The sequence below is a fragment of the Spinacia oleracea genome, chromosome 2, assembly GCF_020520425.1.
Source record: "Spinacia oleracea cultivar Varoflay chromosome 2, BTI_SOV_V1, whole genome shotgun sequence".
Lineage (NCBI taxonomy): Eukaryota > Viridiplantae > Streptophyta > Magnoliopsida > Caryophyllales > Amaranthaceae > Spinacia > Spinacia oleracea.
In genome coordinates this window covers 104602805-104624600 of record NC_079488.1, presented here as the reverse complement: position 1 = coordinate 104624600, position 21796 = coordinate 104602805, and the positions used below count along the sequence as shown (strand labels likewise).

Sequence of the window (21796 nt, the reverse complement as noted above, 5' to 3'; positions counted from 1 at the left end):
TTGGCAAAGGTGGTTAATTAGTGAAATTGTGAAATGAAAGTGTTACTTTGCACAACAATTAATTTTACGTGATGATGACAATTGAATTGGAGAGAGGAGAATAGTATTTCTTTGCAATGAACCTAAGAAGGCAATTGCACCACAAAAGATCCTAGAGAAAGATGGAAGTATAACAACTACTTCCTCTGTTTCTTAATAGATGTATTGTCGGTTCAATCTATACTATTATTAAATCTCCAAGGTAAGAAATGTCACGTTGCCATGTGTCACTATGTTAGTATCAATGTTTGAACCCATGACCTCTAATTCATAATGTAAAGTTCTAACCATCTCTACAATGATATAACGTGTGTCTCTAAAGTATTGAAAAACACAAAAGTTACTCTTATAAGTATTAAACCTTTGATGCCCAATATATTTGAATAATAACCTATTATAAAAAATTTACGTAATCTTTCTTAATTAATCACATCATACGTATAAAAAAATTAATTGTTATACTATTTCTTTAGCTAATCAATGTTGTATTTTTCTAAAGATATACTATATTTTTTGTTATGTTTATAATTGAATCAGAAAAAACAATGTTTTATACGGAGTACCAATCAAGTAAGACTTGCAAAAATAAAGTATTTGATCTTAGGAACTATTCTGGAAACCTTTCATATATTTGGAGGATATTCTGTAATATTGGCAACAATTTAAATAGAAAAATACATAAAGGTTTGCAAAGAAAACAATCATCAACCGTACAAAACCCAAATAACAAAAACAATAAAATTCGGGGCATCGCCCGGGCCATTAACTAGTTTATCATGTAAACTTGTTTTATTGCCTATTAGAATCAATTCCCCTCTATTTATAACTTATAATTTATTGACCGACTCGACAACTTATAATTTAAAAGATGCCATAATATCGCCTTGCTTTCGAAGAAACAAAATAATGAAATTTATGGTTATATAGAGTATAAAAGATTCAGTGACTGTCATCTTATACAAGAGATAAGTTACTAAGAAGGGATAATCTATGAATACATTTCTGGAGTATGACAAAGAAAAACAAAGACCTACCCAAAATTGTGCATGGAGCTCCTTACAAAATTACCCACATTCCTTCATTGGTTGACGATCAAATGCCACCTCGAATGACTGTCATCTTCTTCTGTGACAGCTTGTAATTTCAAATCTGATAAAAACATGCCCAAATCTTAATGGACTGTCTTAAAATTAAGGAATACTACTGCTCCTTGCCTGCACAAATTGGGAGAAAATGTCGGTGAAATACTTCAAATTTCTTTTCCAAGTTGATCAAACTGCTCAATATATACAACTTAATATGTTACCTTCATTCAGAGTTTGAGATGGTTTCTTGGGCGTTGTGCTTGCTGCTTTTTTTGCACTTACAGCTAAAATCATGCAAAATCCCAAGAGAAAACATATAGCGCGCATGTTAGTATGTTATTCAAGTACGGGAAGATACAACATTGAATAAATCCAGAAAACGGAACTGCATATATATTCAACTTTTACCTTTGAATTTTCTCTTCTTTTTGGCTCTCCTCTTCTTTCTGTCCTCCTTTGTTAACTCATTATCCTCTTTGATATTTTTCTTGCCAGAAAACACTTCCTCAGGAGCAAGCATAGCTGCATCCGACACAGCTACTGGGGCAACCTGCTCAAGAAAAAGCGAGATAAACCAGATAACAGTAAGTAAGCACAAAGAGAAAACATGACAAGTTGTGTAAGTTTAATACAAAATCTAAAAAGATTTCCTACCTCTTCCATGGTTAAAGCAGGAACATTGGTCTGAATAGACATGTCCTCCACAACCTGTTCCGGCAAATATAGTGATTAAGCACAGGAAACTGGACTTGAGCCCCGAAAACTATAATTTTATGAACATAAGAATTTACTAATGCCAGTTATAGGGTGGATAGAAACAAAGAAAACATACCGGCTTTGGAGCAAAATGGAAGTGGGAAAGTGCATCCAGCTTCAGGCACAATCTTTTGAACAAATCGCTTGCCTGGCAAAAAAAAAATCATGGTTACCAACTATAAAAGAAGCCAAAATTCACAAGCCAGGTCCAGAACGGTGAATTGGTGAATACACTAAGCTGCGTTTGGTTTGTTGTAAAGCGTTTTCAGTGTGAAATGATTTTCCATGGAAACATTTTTCAAGGGAAAACGCAATTCCAAACTAGTTTTCCTTTGTTTGGTTTCTTAAAAGAAAATGGGAGAAGATGGTGAAGATTGAGAGCTAGAAGGGAGAGGGAGGTGATCAGGACTAAGGAGGGAAGGTGGAAAAGTGATTTCCCTCCCTTTTAAATGGAAAAGGCTTTTCCACCTTGGAAGGAGTTATAGAAAACTGTTTTTCATCCCTTGCCAAACCAAACAACGTAAAATGATTGAAAAGAGGAAAATCGTTTTCAATGAAAACGTTTTACACCCTACCAAACGGAGCCTAAACGGAGAAAGAAAGGCACAAACCTAACATCAAACACTCAATATAAGTCACATAGAAGGTTGAACTCTATGTATTAAGACTTGGGTAAGAGTGTCAAATACAGTATATGCCCAACTCCAAGTGCCTGACTCAGGCCCATAATTCGGACACAGGTACAGGAACAAGGCTTTCTAAATTATGAATACAGATGTTATCAAGAATAATCCAAATACCAGAACATGAAACTATTAAATGGATAGGCCCAAGGTACTATACATAAAACTTGGTTATATGTCTGCTCATGCTAACACTGTTTAGATCCACGCTTTTAATCATATAAAATTATAAATACTAACCTAACAAGGCCTTAGTCCAGTAAACCAGAGCTTACAAGAAGGAATGGAGAGAGAGAAAGAGATTGGCTCTCATTATTGCTTCTAGACCTCTTTATCTGCCCTCTCATCTTTTTTTAGTCCTCATGATTGTTGCAGCATAAGTATCCAATTTGCAAGGTCAAATTTTGGTTAAGGAATACCCATACCCTTGCTGTGCCGTGTGACAAGGGTGCAACAGAAAAATGTCCAAGCCAGACTAATATTGGTTGAAAACATAAAAACTAAGATATTTCAAACCAGCTTAAAGAAACTTGGACTACGTTGAGAATATTTCTAGAGCACTGCATTAAGATAGCCGCTGGGAATTTAAAGAGTCGATTTGTTGCGCACAATATTTTGATGAAAGATTTCCACTCCAAAGCTTCAATATTTACTAAATATTCCACATTCCAAGCAAACATCTTTATAATGTCTGATAACTCAAAAGAGTGAAATACTATAAACTTAATAGTGTTATGCAAGATCGGGGGAATAGATGCTTTTTGTACACCCACACAGCCACAATTATCATAATACAGGCACACAGGTCACAGGTGGATATGAGTAAACTGACAACTAGTCATACTAATGAATAAAAGTACCTTACTGAGTTAGACTGAGCTTTAGAACAGAAAAAATGCAACTAAATAAACAGAAAAAATGCAACTGAACAGAAAAATAAACCTTCAAGCATAATATTACCAAAATCAGGGCAGAAGCCTAAAGATGATTATCTACAGAACATTTATTCTTGTTTCTCTTAATAAAGAGACCAATCTTTTTCTTTTGTAGACAACTTACGGAGTAGAACTTTTTCCTCATACAATTACCTAATGAATCAAGCCAGACCTGCACTTGTGGTTTGACAGTTACCAAAGTTAAGATACGTTACGGTTAGCTACCTATCATTGTTGAACTTCTTTAAAAGTGTACCGTTGTACCAGTTCGGGGGGTGCAGTGGGGGTACAGAATTAGGTGACACTGTATCAAACAGCTAGAACACCCCCCCCCCCCCCCTCCCCCCCTTAAAAACAGAGACATCACAGCACTAATAAGTCTTGTGCAGGCAGAAAGGAAAAAATGAAGAAGAAATTGAAGGGGAGAAGGAAATTGTAATGCCTAACATACTAAGCCAAAAATAGTTGACCCAACCAACAAGAAATATCCGAAGTATATAATTATGTACATACCTCCTTTTTCAATTCATCATTCATTGACAAGGGCGCAGACACAAACCCAGCCTGCTGAGCATATTCTTCCTGCAAGGATTTCATTCAAAAGTATGTAATAACTTTAGAATTCTTTATGGTGGTTCAGAAAGAGAAAAGAAAAACCACAAAAGTTACATTGGTCAAACACGCAAACATCATATAAAATCAGATAGATCGGAAAACAATGCATTCCTGAAAGTGATCTGACCTCATAAATTTCACCAAGGCCTTTCTTGCTCTTATGATCATCCTGCACAGAAGGTAAAATAAAAAGCAGGCAGGTCAGTTACATGGCCTTCGGTAATAAATAAAAGATTGAAGACAATACAGGACATGAGTAAGGAAGAGAACAAACCAGCTCTTTAGTTTCCTTAGGTGCTGCAGATACCAATTTAGGAGCCCGTTGAACATCATCAAATTGTCCCTGAAAACATGAAATTTCTACGCTTAGGACATTTCCCTTGAGTATGGCGTGCATGCCCGTCAAATAATATGAGAATTATGGACTATTGAGGAGGTGAAGAACAAAGCATGGGATTTGAGCAAACTAGCAAACTTCATACAAACAAATCAAGTAAAAAGTACTTCCTCCGTTCTCTTAAAATTGCAACACTTGTTCGCGATGTTTCTAAAAAATCGCAATACTTCCTTGTACTAATAGTAACTTTTACATTATAGCAAATCTGCAAGTGGGGCTTAGTGGTTTATTTTTAACTTCTACACTTGCCTTTTGGGTAAAAACATGGAGTTAACTACCCACTTTCCTTCTCCGGCCTCTTCTCTTAATAAACGTTTACGTACCAGTGATGCAATTATAAGAGAACAGAGGAAGTATTCATAGACAAAAGTGGAAGGACAATAGAAACACTAAAAAATTAAAATTGCAGGGTGTAGTGTCCAGTCTGAAATATATTTTGACGCAAATAGATAAATGGGTGTTTGACCATCCAATTAGTTATGTTGGAGCCAAATAGTAGGATTTTGGGTAGTTTTTTATAGTCTTTGAGGAACACTATGGTTAGCAAGCAACTCCAATTCAATCTATTGTACTGAGACTCCAATCCTGATGTTGAGCTTTGGGTAGTCATGGACGGTGTCATACTCGGCAAATTTATTTATTTTTTTGGGAAAAGTTCGCATTTTGTTGGTTTTGAAGTGTCAAGTATCCTTATCAATGTGAGTGTCAACTTTCAAGTATCCACGGGAGCTTCAGGCAAAATGAAGAATCTGAATATCAAAGGTTTTCACGATATCGATTCTGGTAAATGCCCTGACAGTATTACTAATTAATCAACGGAAGTTTAAACAAAAAAATCTTGATTTTATGAACACCTAAAATGTCTTACCAGTACAATTACAGTGAATAAGGTAATCTAGCATTAATTGTAAAACATAAAGATTGAACCACAAGACATCAAGTTTTACCTCAAGTATTCTTTTCTTTATAATTTCTTCAAGAGATGCTGTCACCTCTTCTGTTATAACAGGAGGCGGCCTCATGTTGTGCTCAAAATCCAGGTCCACTTCCAATGCACTATCTACTGGCCTCTTGGATGCAGATATCTATTCGGAGTAACCATAACCGGGAGATTCTTAGCAAAATGCTGCAGGTTCATATACAAGACACTCATACATAAAAATAATAATTTACCTCTCCCTGCATGGTCCAATCTTTTGGAGCCAAGTTTTCAGCTTCCATCTGCTTTATTTTGGCTTGGATCTTTTCACGTGCCTTCTCATAAGTAGACAGATTTCCATTCTGGAAGTGGACAGCAACCCAAGCTCAATATTAAACAATAAAAGAAAAAATGTCACATTTCAGTAACAACAGATCATTTCAACTACCTGCTCGTCATTATCATCTTCCATCTTTGAATCATCAGCATCATCAACATCTTCATCTTCCATCTCTGCGTCATCAGAATCATCCACATTTTTATCCTCCATATCCGAGTCATCTGACTTGTCAACTCGTTTCCGTTTTGTTACTGGAGTTTTCTTTTTAGAAACATAGAAATCTTCATATCTAGAAGTTGTAAAATGCAGAATGAGTAATTAGCCCGGACTAGATGGTTAAAACAAGTGCAACGGTCATAGATCTTATAGTGGAAGCAAATAAGTAAAATATTGTCCTTCTGCCAAGCAACAAACCTATGCTCAAGAATATCAGATGAGAATGATTGTGGCAATAAAAATAAGATTCCGTGTATAAACATTTTCCAGAACTTAGAACTTTTTATTTTTTGTTATCCCCCCCCAAAAGCCCCCCTGTAAAAATACTCTTTTACGTTTTTACCTATGCCAAAAATAAGTACTGTATTCATTTACAGCAAACCAACAATCAATAAAAACATAATCACCACAAGTCGCCAAATTCTTATTACTATGTCACATTGATGAGTTCATGACTACGCATAAACTGAAAAAGATTATCCACACCATGCTTATCTAAACTAGTTATTGCAGACTCATTGTCTTTGGTGCTTAAGCAATAAGCATGTTCATGAACATCTATCTTTCAAACAGGAAACTGATGTCACCATATTTTCAGCGAGCAGCAAAAACAATTTTCACCATGCGAGATGGTTGACACGGGATTTCAAGATAGTCATGATATCACACCCTTTCACAAAAAGCTAGTAGGTAACTACTTCGATTAAAACCTTAAAACTCAACTCTGCAATAAAACCGATTACATAATACTCAAGCACATTGGTCTAGTTACCAGTAATCAAGTTCATACTTTTCAAACAATAGGTGCCAATATTTCAAACCTTTTTCTACATATAGTTATCAAATAGACAAAAAAAAATTAAAGGAAGCACCTGATTGAATCGTCAGACCCATCTTCGCCATCTCCACCATACATGAGAAGCTACATGATCAAACAGCAAGTCAGATAACCACCAAGTAGTAAAGCAACTCAAACATACCAAATTTCCATAGGCAAAACAATTAATTGATAGATAAATTAGCCTTTTTCTTTTTGTTGTTATAATTACATATACAAAAAATCATAAATTAATTATTAAAAAAAACATGTAAATCCCCTCCTCACCTCATCACCATCTTCTTCTTCCTCACTCTCCTCGTTTTTATCCTCTTCATCACCATCAACATTTTTACCTCCTTTCTTCTTCTTTTTACTCTTCTTCTCTTCTGACCCATATTCTTTCTCCTCCTCTCTCACTAGATACTTCTCCAAATCCTTAATCTTCAAAAAATCATCTTCAACCTCTGGCACTCCATCACCATCATCCTCCAACTCCTCTTCTTCCTCCCCACTTTCATCATCATCCTCTTCTTCCTCAGACTCAGACTCCCCATCTTCTCCCTCCTCATCCTCATCTTCATCACTCAATTCCTCACTATCTTCAAAACCCACATCTCCGTTTTCCTTAATTCCTCTCTCCAACACCTCATTGGCCCCGGATACCCCAAATTGATCCAAAATTTGATCTGGATTTTTCTCATATCGTTTGATTTCTCGTTTAAGAGAGGTAATTAAAGGCTGAGATTGGAGGTCAATTTGCTGCCAAATTTGCTCAGCGTCAAACCCATTTAAATGAAGCTGGTCAAAAGGCGATTTGGGAGAGAATGGTTTGAGCGAAGTAAAGATATATTGGGAGGCTAAGCGGGAAAAGCAAGAAAGATCGGAACTTGGAGAGAGAAATAATGGTGGGTCTGTCGATTTAAGCTTGTTAATGGCTTCTATGCCTGGTTTTTCTTCGACTGGTTTAGCCATTGTTGATTGAATTTGACCAGTAGAGTCCTTGCCAACACCAACAGTTTCTTTCTTGAATGCGGTCTCTAAAATCTGCAACATTTATCAGGCAGTGGATTAGGTAGGTATTTACACAGAAAAATATTATTTCACTTCAGCAAGTTAAGATATTTAATTTTTTATTTCTTTGAGAGTACAGCAGGGCAAGATTCTTAGATCACCTTATCTATCTTATGAAAAGAGGTCAACGATGAACATATAATTTGTATACTGATTTTTCAAATTCAATTTCACAAATTAGCAGATCATACAGACAAGTAGACGACACAAAGCAATGGAAATGGAATAGTAATTTCATATAAACAATTATCTTCAAGAAATAAAATAGACAACTCAAAAGCTGGTTTGACCAGCCGGTATGGGAGACGGTCAAATACGAGTTTGCCAATGATAATGATGACAAAGGAAGTTTCCAATAGCAAGTTCAAACCAGGGATTAAACAAGATGACAGTCAGACTTGTTGAAGAAAAGGCACAAAAAATTGTCAATATCGTGGAATCCGGCTCCACTCTTGAAAATCGCTTTCTTAAAGAGCTCAAAACAATGAACTGCACAGTTCACAGTAAAATATGATTCCGTTTCCATCATTTTATTATTAATGCTCATCGGTCAACAAAATTTTACTGCATAAAGAAACTACCAATTGTTGTTAGCTATTGGTAAAACACAGCTGCAATTGTACCGATCACCATCAGGCCAGGTGCCCCAATAATAGGAAGATATCGTAATAAAGAGCTTACATGGACGAGAAAGGTACATCCTCAGCCTACCCCCAACAAAACCCTTGCAAAGGCAACACAGGAAAACATCTTTGCCTTAAGATTAAGGAATCTACTTTCTTCCTGGCAGGACAACTGGTAGATACCAGTAGGCCAAAGGTTACTAAAACTTACATTTCTCCCAGTGCATTACCCAGACTCGACACGTCACCCCTCGAAAAGACTGGGGAGATTTAAAGAGATCATGCTAAGAAAGGTGAAATGTAGCACCAGGCAGTCCACAAGTTGAAGACTCGGACTGGTGTACCGTTTTTCTTTCTCTTATTTTATTTCACTGTAACTGTTGACTTTTTCCCTGTTTTTGGTTGTTAAAGAAAGGAAATCACAGATGTAATGTCTTGTATGCTGATATCATACAAACAAACCTAATTCTCCAAAGTGCTAGTAAATTTGAATTTCAAGTAAAGATCTTGAAGTGAAATGATCCTTCACATCCAAGTGGTTTAAACCAAATCATTTTTGGCAGAAAATCCCCGATATTAAGTTAAATTGCTATAGGGAAATAGAATGATTGATACAAAAAAGTGAGCATACAGCTGCTGACAGCCCACATGACAAAAACACTAGCTTGTGCAAATTTGCAGGTTTTTTTTCTTTTCTTTTCTTTTCTCTGATTCTGTTTCTATTTCTTTACTTGTTTTTCGCTCTTTTCTTTGGTTGTTGGGAGAGTAATGTAGAATAGAAAACCAAGCACAGAAAAAACATCATAGATGCTGAACTAAGCAATTCTCAAAACTAGGACTTAATTGCTATGGAAATAGAATGATGTTTTAAGACTTTAAAAGATATTTTTCTTCTTGGTGCAGGAAAGGAGGATCAAAGCAACTTGCACCAATTCATTCTCGTTTCATTTCATTGCATTACAGTTGATACCTTTGATGGCAACAAAGACCATAACCATGAAAGCTTGGAAGATTTCACAAACCATCTTAGGGAAAATAGTTGAATTTTGAGAATTTGAATTACTCCCTCTCTTTGATAACAACAGGCATACTTACCAGTAGTTACCATTTCAGGATGTTAATGACACTTTGCTAAAAAAGGACTCAATAACAGCATTTTCCAAAATGCTCCTGGTTAAATTTACTGCAAAAAGTGTAGTCTAACAACTATTTCTTAATACTCCGTAAGCGATAAAAGAAGCTATGGTGTGAGTGGCAGTTGAGCGCGACAGATCTATAGCTGTCAGTATACTTTTACTTTTACTGTTAAAGATTCCATCATTTGTGTTGATGAGAATCCCTACAACCAAATTGCATGTAAACAAGACCCTAATTTTATCATCACTTATTGTCTCATTGAGAATCAGTTAGAGTTTAGACCTAATGAGTTGCACAATCATCCAACTATATTCAAGGTAAAATGAAAAAAAATCAACCAACGATATCAAATCCTTAAGTTTGAGATGTCCGGAAAATGAGACTGTTATCTGCAACTGGAGAGAATGCAATCTGGAAAATTCCACCGAAACCTATTCGTCTAATTCTAACGAGCTATTCAACTTCAACAAAATCTCCCTGATGCGCTATTATTCTAGGTAAAATGTTGCATATAACTAACCCACCTCAAACTGTCACAGACTAAAGCCTCTTTATAAAGTATAAAGATCATATAAAATTATAAATATTGATATTGATGAAATGATGACCATAATTTCTAGTGGCATAGACATGCATGCAGCATGGATACCTAACAAAACTATCCTAAGAACCTCTTTACCCCACATGCCATTTGGCTTACTGATCTATGGGAATCACCTTTGCTTTCTTTCCCTCTAACAATAGAGGAGGATAGATCAACCAAACAGGCAAAAATGGACATAATCCAGACTAGGAGCTGCACCAAGGGCATTTATAGGTCAAATATCTTCTGATCCTCCGAACATTATCTTGGACTTCACACGGAACTTCAGTACCAAGAAAGTCACTAAACTGAAGGGCTAAGGCCAATTAGTGAACTTAACAACTGCAAATTTAACAAAGAGAACGAACCAAATCCCAAGTATAAAGAACTTCAAGATGTCCACCCTCTGATTTAGGACATAAATCAAAACCGAGAGATATTAATCTATGATCAGAAACATGTTATGGTAATCTTGGCTATATAATTGACACCTGAGTTTCTCAAGGTACTAGCTCTATGCGCCGACACTTAGTTTATTTGACGACATCAGACAACGTTAGAAGCAAACTGAGTACAGCCCGACCAATACATTGTTTTGCCATTTGCAATAGCAATATAACACCCAAATTCATTAATGGCCTGTTTGGAAACACGGATTTCATTTCAAAATCGGGAATTGGCCCAAATGACATGTTTGGGAAATATAAGAATTTGAATTTGGAATTCATCCAATTCCAAGTCATTAAAGAAATAAGCCCAATGGGTTGAATTTCAAATTACACCTACAAGGGGCTGGAATTTGAAATCCAAAATCACTGTCTCCTCTCTCACTCGGCTGAATGTGATTGGTTCTTTGTAATGAATCCCTACATTCTTCCAAAATTCATTTTCTCAATTACGGCAGTTCTACTTAAAAAGTTGGTTCCCAAAGCTAAGCTCGGTAGGAGTATCCTAACTACACTAGTTCATAAGTGCAGCAACCTTTCTAGTTTCCACATTGCATCACTCAAAATATACAATCATATTTATTTTTGAAGGAATATACATCATATAAAATAGAAACAAATAGTGTGTTTGTGTGTCACCAATACGAATGAAAAAATGAAATATTAGGTTCAATATCACTCAAAATAAAATTCGAAAAGCAGAATAATTTCCGATTGATAGAAAAAACCTTAAACCCTAATACCAAAGATTCTAAATATCGCAACCATCAGTAAAACCCTAAAACTGAAATTTTCATCAAATTGAATACAAAGAACACTTCAATTCGCGATAATCAAATTGAATACAAAACCTAAGAAGTGGAGAGAGAAATGTATGACCTCGGAAGTGCCGGAACCGAATTGAAGAAGACCAGCTTGGCCTTGAGTGGAAGCAGTTTGCTCTTGAGTTCTTCACTTTTGCCTCGGAACAGAGAAGATGTACTTGGTAGAGTTCAATTATCGCGTCTTGTTAATGTTGCACTTGCCGCCGTAGTAGACCTAATTAAAAGGTGGGCCGGGTTCGAGCCGCGCCATGACCTTGAAATTGTACCCATTAAATTGGGCCGGGCCAAGCTCCGGGTCGATTTTGTGTATCAAATATAGCGGGATTTTCTGAGTCGGGCCAAATTTATAACTAAAAGTGTAGTTTTACGTTGCTCCAAACCCGCCAAAATATATACGGAGTACTAAGTTAACTAATACTTTGAATCTGTAACAGTTATGTATTGTAATGATTAACATTACGGTCGTATGATTTTAACAGTTATGTATTTTCTTTAAATTTGTGGTATGCAGCTCTCTTTTATCATTATAGATGTCATATGGATGATTATTAATAATGTTGTTTCTCCCCGTCAAAAAAGTTAACAAATAATTTATACTCTGGACTAACTACAGAGTACTTAAGTTAACAACTACTAACTACAAGTATTAAACTCCTAGTGATTTACATTTGTGAACAATGTAAATATAAGGAGTGTTATGTAGGAATTTCCTCCAACAACATACTCATAATCCAAACTTCTTTATATACTTGCACTTTTATGTGTTTACGTTCAAAGCGATCAGAAGTTCTCGAAACACCCATTACACAACTCCACTCTAGTATGATCACATGTAAAGATGGTCGTGAGTTGTGTCGGGCCATGTTTCGTATCGAGTCCGTGTGTCATAGACTTGAATTAGCCTTCCCCATGTAATGCCCTTTTATTTCCTATCACACCATTAGTTCTTAAAGGTGAAACAGACACAACCCAAACCTACTTACCTCGTTTCGGACCTTCACACTTAGGCATAATTCAAGTTAACATGATTTGGTGTATCGTGTTTTTTTCAAAAAATACAGCCTAAGCCCAACCCATAACCTCTTGTCTGGACCGTACCTTTATCGTGTTGGGCTGGGTTGGGCTGGGTTGGGTTTCTTACATCTTTAATCACATGTCCAAACGAAGTTCTATTTTGTGACCAACCCACAATAGACCACTAAGCTTATGTATACTAGCTTGCTTGTTGAGTTGGTGATCTCTCCAAATAAGATAATGGGTTCTCCACTTTTGGGCCTTGATCTTTGGATAACAAATATCGTTTTAAAAAACATAAGCCCAATCTAATAATCTCTTTCGATCCAGTCAACTATTCTCTTTTGTATCCATATTTGTCTAAACTCCAGACCAATCAACTAACAGTAACTTGTGTGTCAGACCGCCTGACGGCTAGGGATGGGCATGGGTCCAGGACCCGGTCCAAACCCGGTTGGACCCGGCCCATATTTAAGGGTCTGGGTCTAATTATTTGAGACCCAATGGATCTGGGGCGGATCTGGATCCATGTGTTTAAAAACGGGTCTGGGTCTGGGTCTGGGTCCAATATTCTCAAACCCAGACCCGGTCCAGATCCGGCCCATGGACCCGGTCAATTATTAGAAATTAGAAATAGTCTAATTAGATACATGCATGCATTAGTATTTTGGCACTAATTTGCGAATTGTGATATTTTATATATCAAATGTGAATATATGATGGTAAATCGGTTAAATTAATGGCGCGGAAAAATTTTCTAAGACAAAAATGTTAAAAATAAACGAATAACACTAGACCCATTTTTGACCCGAGACCCATTAGACCCATTGGATCTGGGTATATATGGATCTGAATTTTTCAGATCCAATGGATCTGGGGCGGGTCTGGATCCGCCTAAAAAATATGGGTCTGGGTCTGGGTCTCACCGGACCCGGTCCAGATCCGGCCCATGCCCATCCCTACTGACGGCCACGCTCCTGTCAGACGGCCCCTTTGCCCACGCGCGCATGAGCTCACACGCATAATAAAAGCCTTCTAATTTCTCTCTCCTGCTCGCTCTCCTCTCCTCTTCTCGTCTCTCCCCTCTCTCCTGCTGGTGCCTGTTAGGTTATGATACATATGACAATTCATAAATCATGCGGAAAAACCATAAAGCCAGGAAAACATATTATTTACACATAATCATTTAGCATAGTTTAGATGCATACTCTTTGTTGCGTGCCTTCCCTAGCTGCGCCCGAACCGAACAAGAACAAGTCTTTAGGACTCCAAGTGTCGTCCCTCCGTAGATAGTCCACAGCACGTCCGGATCCGCCTTAAGATTGACCAACTAGAATCGCCCTTAAGGTACTATTATTTTTCGGCACTTTATAGGCAAATGTGTGACTGAATTTTCTCTCAAAAACTCACTTTGAAAACTTGTTATAAATTGTGAGCCCTAGCCTCATATTTATAGGGGTATGGAAAGGGAATCGAAATCCTATTCAGATACAAATTAATTAAACCTAGAATCCTACAAGAACTCTAATTTAATTAATTTATCAAATAGAATTAGGAATTTAATCATTAACCGAACTCTGCATGTTTTAGGAAACGTGCACGAACACAAACACTTGCACACACACGCACGGCAGCCACGATGGGCCCCCATGCGTGCGCGCGAGCAGCAGCCCACGCAGCGCCCGCGCGCGCTGCGCGTGCTGTGCGCGCTGTGCGCGCTGCGCAGCCTGCTGGGCCTGGCCTTGCGCTGGGCCTGGCGTGGCTGTTTGTGCGGCGCGCTTGGCTTGCTGGGCGATGGCCTGGCTTCGTGCTGGGCCTCGTCCGGCAGGCCTCGTCCGATGCTTATTCGTACGATGCGCTTCCGATTAAATTTTCCGATTCCGGAATTCATTTCCGATACGAACAATATTTAATATTTCCGATTCCGGAATTAATTTCCGTTTCGAACAAATATTTAATATTTCCGTTTCCGGAATTATTTTCCGATTCCGGTAATATTTCCGATTCTGACAATATTTCCGTTTCCGGCAATATTTCCGATTCTGGCGATATTTCCATTTCCGATAATATTTTCCGATACGTACCATGTTTCCGTTTCCGGCAACATCTACGACTTGGATAATATTTATATTTCCGATACGATCCATATTTCCGTTTCCGGCAATATCATCGTTTCCGGAGTATTCATTTCTTGCCTGTGACGATCTTAGCTCCCACTGAAACCAAGATCCGTCGGTTCCGAATATTCATAGATGGAGTATTTAATGCCATTAAATACTTGATCCGTTTACGTACTATTTGTGTGACCCTACGGGTTCAGTCAAGAGTAAGCTGTGGATTAATATCATTAATTCCACTTGAACTGAAGCGGCCTCTAGCTAGGCATTCAGCTCACTTGATCTCACTGAATTATTAACTTGTTAATTAATACTGAACCGCATTTATTAGACTTAACATAGAATGCATACTTGGACCAAGGGCATTATTTCCTTCAGTCTCCCACTTGTCCTTAGGGACAAGTGTGCATTTCCTAATTCCTTTGTCGCTCGATGCTTGCTCTTGAACATAAGGTAAGAGTTGTCATCCTTATTATGTCCAGAGGTGTTCCTCGGTTTCAGAGTTCAACTGATCAAATAAACAGATAATCATAGCCTATGATTCATCCGAGCACGGCCATGCATTTCACAGTTTCTAGCTCTCCGAGTGGCCTTGTACAACTTTTAAGCATCTCATCCCGATTTATGGGAGGACAATCCCAATCTTGCGATCTTGAGATTAGACTTCGTTTGATAGGTGATTACCTGAGCGTTGCCTTTATAGCCTCCTTTTACGGTGCGACGGTTGGTCAACGTCAAAGCAACCAGTTCTCAAACAAGTAATCTCAAATCACTCAGGTATTGAGGATTTAGTGTCTAATAATTTAATGAAATTTACTTATGACAGACTTTCATCTCTTACAGTAAAGTTTCATAGGTCTCGTCCGATACTAGTCTTCCCAAAGTAAGTATCTATGAAAATGATTATGACATTGCCATGTCCACATAGTTCAAGAAACAGAACTACTAGTCATCTTGCATTCTAATCGTCTAACGTTTTCTATGCGTCCAATTTTATAGAAAACTCCGATTAGGGACCATTTTCAACCTTTGACATTCAAGTTCACTTGATAGACATTTCTTAGTCACAGGACTGGTCCTGACAGTCTATCTTGAATATATCGTCAAATTGAAGGGACTCATCATTTAATAAACCACAAATTAAATGGAAAAATGAATTCTTTTCATTTATTGTGAATGATTAACCAATAATGTTTTACAAAGATTTAAACTCTAAAACTTTAAAACATTAAACAGAGACATCAAAGCCATTCTCCAATATGCTTGATTCCCATAGCTGCAGTGTGCGAGTTGTGCTTCGCCTGCGGCAGAGGTTTAGTTAATGGATCTGATATGTTGTCATCAGTTCCAATTTTGCTTATCTCGACTTCTTTTCTTTCAACGAACTCTCGTAGAAGGTGAAATCTACGAAGTACATGCTTGACTCTCTGGTGGTGTCTAGGCTCTTTTGCCTGTGCAATAGCTCCGTTATTATCACAATACAGGGCTATTGGTCCTTTAATGGAGGGGACTACACCAAGTTCTCCTATGAACTTCCTTAGCCATATAGCTTCCTTTGCTGCTTCATGTGCAGCAATGTACTCCGCTTCAGTTGTAGAATCCGCAATGGTGCTTTGCTTAGCACTTTTCCAGCTTACTGCTCCTCCGTTGAGGCAGAAGACAAACCCAGACTGTGATCTAAAATCATCTTTGTCGGTTTGGAAACTTGCGTCCGTATAGCCTTTAACAATTAATTCATCATCTCCACCATAGACCAGGAAGTCATCTTTGTGCCTTTTCAGGTACTTCAGAATGTTCTTGGCAGCAGTCCAATGCGCCTCTCCTGGGTCTGACTGGTATCTGCTCGTAGCACTGAGTGCGTACGCAACATCCGGGCGTGTACATATCATAGCATACATTATTGAACCAATCAATGATGCATATGGAATCCCATTCATTCGTCTACGCTCATCAAGTGTTTTTGGGCACTGAGTCTTGCTTAGAGTCATTCCATGAGACATGGGTAGGTAGCCTCGCTTGGAGTCCGCCATCTTGAACCTATCAAGCACCTTATTGATATAAGTGCTTTGACTAAGTCCAATCATCTTTTTAGATCTATCTCTGTAAATCTTGATGCCCAATATGTACTGTGCTTCTCCTAGATCCTTCATCGAAAAAAATTTCCCAAGCCAAATCTTGACAGAGTTCAACACAGGAATGTCATTTCCGATAAGCAATATGTCGTCGACATATAATACTAGGAAAGCAATTTTGCTCCCACTGACCTTCTTGTATACACAAGATTCGTCCGCGTTCTTGATGAAACCAAAGTCACTGACTGCTTCATCAAAACGTATATTCCAGCTCCTGGATGCCTGCTTCAATCCGTAGATTGACTTCTTTAGCTTGCATACCTTTTTAGCATTCTTTGGATCCTCAAAACCTTTAGGCTGTGTCATAAACACAGTTTCTGTTAAAACGCCGTTTAAGAAAGCAGTTTTGACATCCATCTGCCATATTTCGTAACCGTAATATGCAGCGATTGCTAACATTATTCGAATAGACTTTAGCATTGCAACTGGTGAAAAGGTTTCATCGTAATCCACACCGTGGACTTGCCTGTAACCTTTTGCGACCAATCTAGCTTTGAAAACTTCAAGTTTCCCATCCTTGTCCTTTTTCAGTTTGAAAACCCATTTGCTTCCAATGGCTTGGTAGCCATCTGGCAAATCGACCAAATCCCATACTTGGTTTTCAGACATGGAGTCTAATTCAGATTGCATGGCTTCTTGCCACTGCTTGGAGCTAGGGCTCGTCATAGCTTGTTTGTAAGTCGCAGGTTCATCACTTTCAAGTAATAGAACGTCATAGCTCTCGTTCGTCAAAATACCTAAGTACCTTTCCGGTTGAGATCTATATCTTTGCGATCTACGCGGGGTAACATTTCTAGATTGACCATGATTCTCACCAGATTCTTCTAAAGATCTCTGAGTTTCATCCTGAATGTCATCTTGAGCATTCTCTAGAGTTTGTTGTTCGACTCGAATTTCTTCGAGGTCTACTTTTCTCCCACTTGTCATTTTGGAAATGTGATCCTTCTCCAAAAAGACACCATCTCGAGCAACAAACACCTTGTTCTCAGATGTATTGTAGAAGTAATACCCCTTTGTTTCCTTTGGATAGCCCACAAGGATACATTTGTCAGATTTTGGATGAAGTTTGTCTGAAATTAATCGTTTGACGTATACTTCACATCCCCAAATCTTAAGAAAAGACACATTTGGAGGCTTTCCAAACCATAATTCGTATGGAGTCTTTTCGACAGCTTTAGACGGAGCTCTATTTATAGTGAGTGCAGCTGTATTTAGTGCATGTCCCCAAAATTCTAATGGAAGTTCGGCCTGACCCATCATTGACCTGACCATGTCTAGCAAGGTTCTGTTCCTCCGTTCCGACACACCGTTCCATTGTGGTGTTCCAGGAGGAGTCAATTCTGATAGAATTCCACATTCTTTCAGATGGTCATCAAATTCATAGCTCAGATATTCACCGCCTCTATCAGACCGCAGTGCCTTAATCTTCTTGCCTAATTGATTCTCTACTTCACTCTGAAATTCCTTGAATTTGTCAAAGGATTCAGACTTATGCTTCATTAGGTAGACATAACCATACCTACTGAAGTCATCAGTGAAAGTGATAAAGTAGCTGAAACCACCTCTAGCATTTGTACTCATTGGTCCACATACATCTGTATGGATTAAACCCAATAGTTCATTTGCTCTTTCTCCAACTTTAGAGAAAGGTTGCTTTGTCATTTTGCCAAGTAAACATGATTCGCATTTACCATAATCCTCTAAGTCAAATGGTTCTAGAATTCCTTCCCTTTGAAGTCTTTCTAAGCGTTTCAAGTTTATATGGCCTAATCGACAATGCCACAGATAGGTGAGATCTGAATCATCCTTTTTGGCCTTTTTGGTATTTATGTTATATACTTGTTTATCGTGATCTAATAAATAAAGTCCATTGACTAATCTAGCAGATCCATAAAACATGTCTTTAAAATAAAACGAACAACTATTGTCTTTTATTAAAAAGGAAAATCCCTTAGCATCTAAGCAAGAAACTGAAATGATGTTTTTAGTAAGACTTGGAACATGGAAACATTCTTCCAGTTCCAAAACTAGCCCGGAGGGCAACGACAAATAGTAAGTTCCTACGGCTAATGCAGCAATCCGTGCTCCATTTCCCACTCGTAGGTCGACTTCACCCTTGCTTAACTTTCTACTTCTTCTTAGTCCCTGTGGATTGGAACATAAGTGTGAGCCACAACCTGTATCTAATACCCAAGAAGTTGAATTAGCAAGTATACAGTCTATAACGAAAATACCTGAAGATGGAACGACTGTTCCGTTCTTCTGATCTTCCTTTAGCTTCAAGCAATCTCTTTTCCAATGCCCCTTCTTCTTGCAGTAGAAGCATTCGGATTCAGAAGTGGGTTGACTGACCTTCCTCTTTGCAGATTTGGCGCCAGTTTGCTTAGTTGGGCTGGCCTTGTTGCCACCTTTCTTAGCATTCCTCTTCTTTCCAGATTTCTTGAACTTGCCCCCACGCACCATAAGCACATCCTGCTTATCACTTTTGAGCGTCTTTTCAGCGGTCTTTAGCATACCGTGAAGCTCAGTGAGCGTTTTGTCCAGACTATTCATACTGTAGTTCAGTTTGAACTGATCATACCCGCTATGAAGAGAATGGAGGATGGTGTCTATAGCCATTTCCTAAGAAAATTGCTGATCCAGCCGACTCATATTCTCAATGAGTCCAATCATTTTGAGAACATGTGGACTTACGGGCTCGCCTTTCTTAAGCTTGGTCTCAAGAATTTGCCTATGAGTCTCGAATCTTTCGACTCGAGCCAGATCTTGGAACATGTTCTTCAACTCACTGATGATTGTGAAAGCATCTGAGTTGATGAACGTTTTCTGCAGATCCGCACTCATGGTGGCGAGCATTAGACATTTCACATCCTTGTTGGCATCAATCCAACGATTGAGGGCTGCCTGAGTGACCCCGTCGCCTGCAGCTTCGGGCATCGCCTCATCTAGGACATACTCCTTTTCTTCCTGCATAAGAACTATTTGCAAGTTCCTTTGCCAGTCAAGGAAGTTTTTCCCGTTCAACTTCTCCTTTTCGAGAATTGATCGAATGTTGAATGAATTGTTGTTTGCCATATTAAAAACTACAATTGAAAAGAATAAACAAATAAATAACCATTCACAGTTTCTCTTAATAAACTTAAATTCTAGCATACATGCATAATTCAATGTTTATTAAGCATTTTATTCAAATTATGTGTTCCGGCAGGTGTGAATAAAATGATTCCAAGATCCTAAAATCATTGAAGAACTAAGCACAGTTTGTCGACTTAATCCTAGAACATCTTAGGTAAGCAAAAGCCTTTTGCTAATAGTCTAGAAACTATTCTTGGTTGATAGGTACGTCTAAGAACTTATTAGGTAAACCTATCGATTTTGCCACGACATAAAAGGACTCCTTACTTATATCGTTGAGTTTCACCAAAACTAACATGTACTCACAATTATTTGTGTACCTTGCCCCTTTAGGACCAATAAGTAACACCTCGCTGAGCGAAAACTATTACTAGATTGATGTAAAGGATATCCAAGCAAGTGTATATTTTGGCATGGCACCTTTTAACTCAATTTTTAAGTTTGGAACTTAAGGCTCTTACTATGTTGGTTAGATTTTAAGTGAACTAAAATCCTTAATCATGCAACATAATCAAGCTTTTGATCTCATGCATTTTAAGACATATTTAAAAGCAATAAATAACTTAAAACATGCATAAGATATTTGTGATCTAGTATGGCCCGACTTCATCTTGAAGCTTTGACTTCAAAGTCCGTCTTGAAAATCTCCGTGGGAGGCACCATTTTCTTCAAATAGGATAAGCTATAACTAATTACAACTATTTGATGGTTCGCAGACCATATTTGAATTGAAAAATAACTTTGGTACTTTAGACCAATTACATTCAAATTAATGGTACGCAGACCATATTTTCTATCCTATTTGGGCCATACTAGTCACTTCATAACCTGCAAAACAGTACATATACAATATATACCATTCACCCATTCATTATCATGAATGGCCCACATAGCTGGTTAGTAAAACACATTATGCATCACGTAAACATTTGCAGCAATTAATCAAGGGCACCAATAATCTACCAATTATTCAGTCCTTATTAATTCTAATCAAGTTGTTTTAACCTTAAGGATTTGTAGACCTAATCAAGAGTTTATGACTAAAAAACGCTCTCACTTAAACCAATAAATTTATATGCTTTACTAATTTTAAACATAAAAATGTATTTCTAGTCTAACCGGAAACATACAAATTTAATTAAAATCTAAAGCTCATATAAATTTATAATTGAATCCAAAAATTTAATTTAATTTCAGTCGTATTTAAATTAATTCATGATTTTAATTTTAGTAAAATAATTAGAATAAATAAAATTTATTATAATTACAATATTCAAAATTAAAATCCAAGAAAATAATTTAAATTATTAATTTTAAAATTAATTAAAATTACGTGAACTGAAATTTTCAAATTAAACATTCAAAACGATCTTTAATCGTAACGCAAACACCCTACGCGTTGCACGCCCATGGGCCGCACGCACACAGCCATTGCTGGCCATGTGCGCGCAGCCCATGCGCTAGTCGCATAGCTGCTGCATCCCCATCGCAAGCCTCCGCACGCATTGGTGCTCGCTGCGCGCGCCAGCGCTCATCGCACGCGAGCTATCGCTCGCAGTGCGCGCGCGACATCGCTCGCTGGGCTCGCGAGCCATCGCTCGCTGGGCGCGCGACATCGCTCGCTGGGCTCGCGAGCCATCGCTCGCTGGGCGCGCGACATCGCTCGCTGGGCGCGCGAGCCATCGCTCGCTGGGCGCGCGACATCGCTCGCTGGGCGGGCGACATCGCTCGCTGTGCGCGCGAGCAATGCTGGGCGCAGCGCTCGTGGCACGCGAGCTTGCGCTCGCTGCGCGCGAGGCTGCGCGCGTTGTGGCGCAGCTCGCTTGCTGCCCACACGCGACTGCCTTGGCTCGCCCTTCGCCCATGCCCATTCGTCCATTGCTCGTGGCACACGACACAAGGCAGGGCT

The 21796-nt window shown here is 38.3% G+C and overlaps 1 protein-coding gene across 1 annotated transcript; it reads right to left on the bottom strand.

Moving 5' to 3' along the window:
- Positions 1 to 943: 943 nt before the first annotated feature.
- On the bottom strand, positions 944 to 11703 carry LOC110790253 (M phase phosphoprotein 10). Its single transcript, XM_021995045.2, has 14 exons — positions 11545 to 11703; positions 7091 to 7849; positions 6858 to 6907; positions 5878 to 6058; positions 5684 to 5791; positions 5458 to 5595; positions 4388 to 4456; positions 4241 to 4282; positions 4012 to 4080; positions 1957 to 2028; positions 1779 to 1832; positions 1533 to 1674; positions 1346 to 1408; positions 944 to 1253 (listed from the first exon to the last, which is right to left on the bottom strand). The coding sequence occupies exons 2-14, from the start codon at positions 7775 to 7777 to the stop codon at positions 1240 to 1242; spliced, it is 1689 nt and encodes a 562-aa protein (XP_021850737.1). The 5' UTR covers positions 7778 to 7849; positions 11545 to 11703; the 3' UTR covers positions 944 to 1239.
- Between the last annotated feature and the right edge of the window lie 10093 nt (positions 11704 to 21796).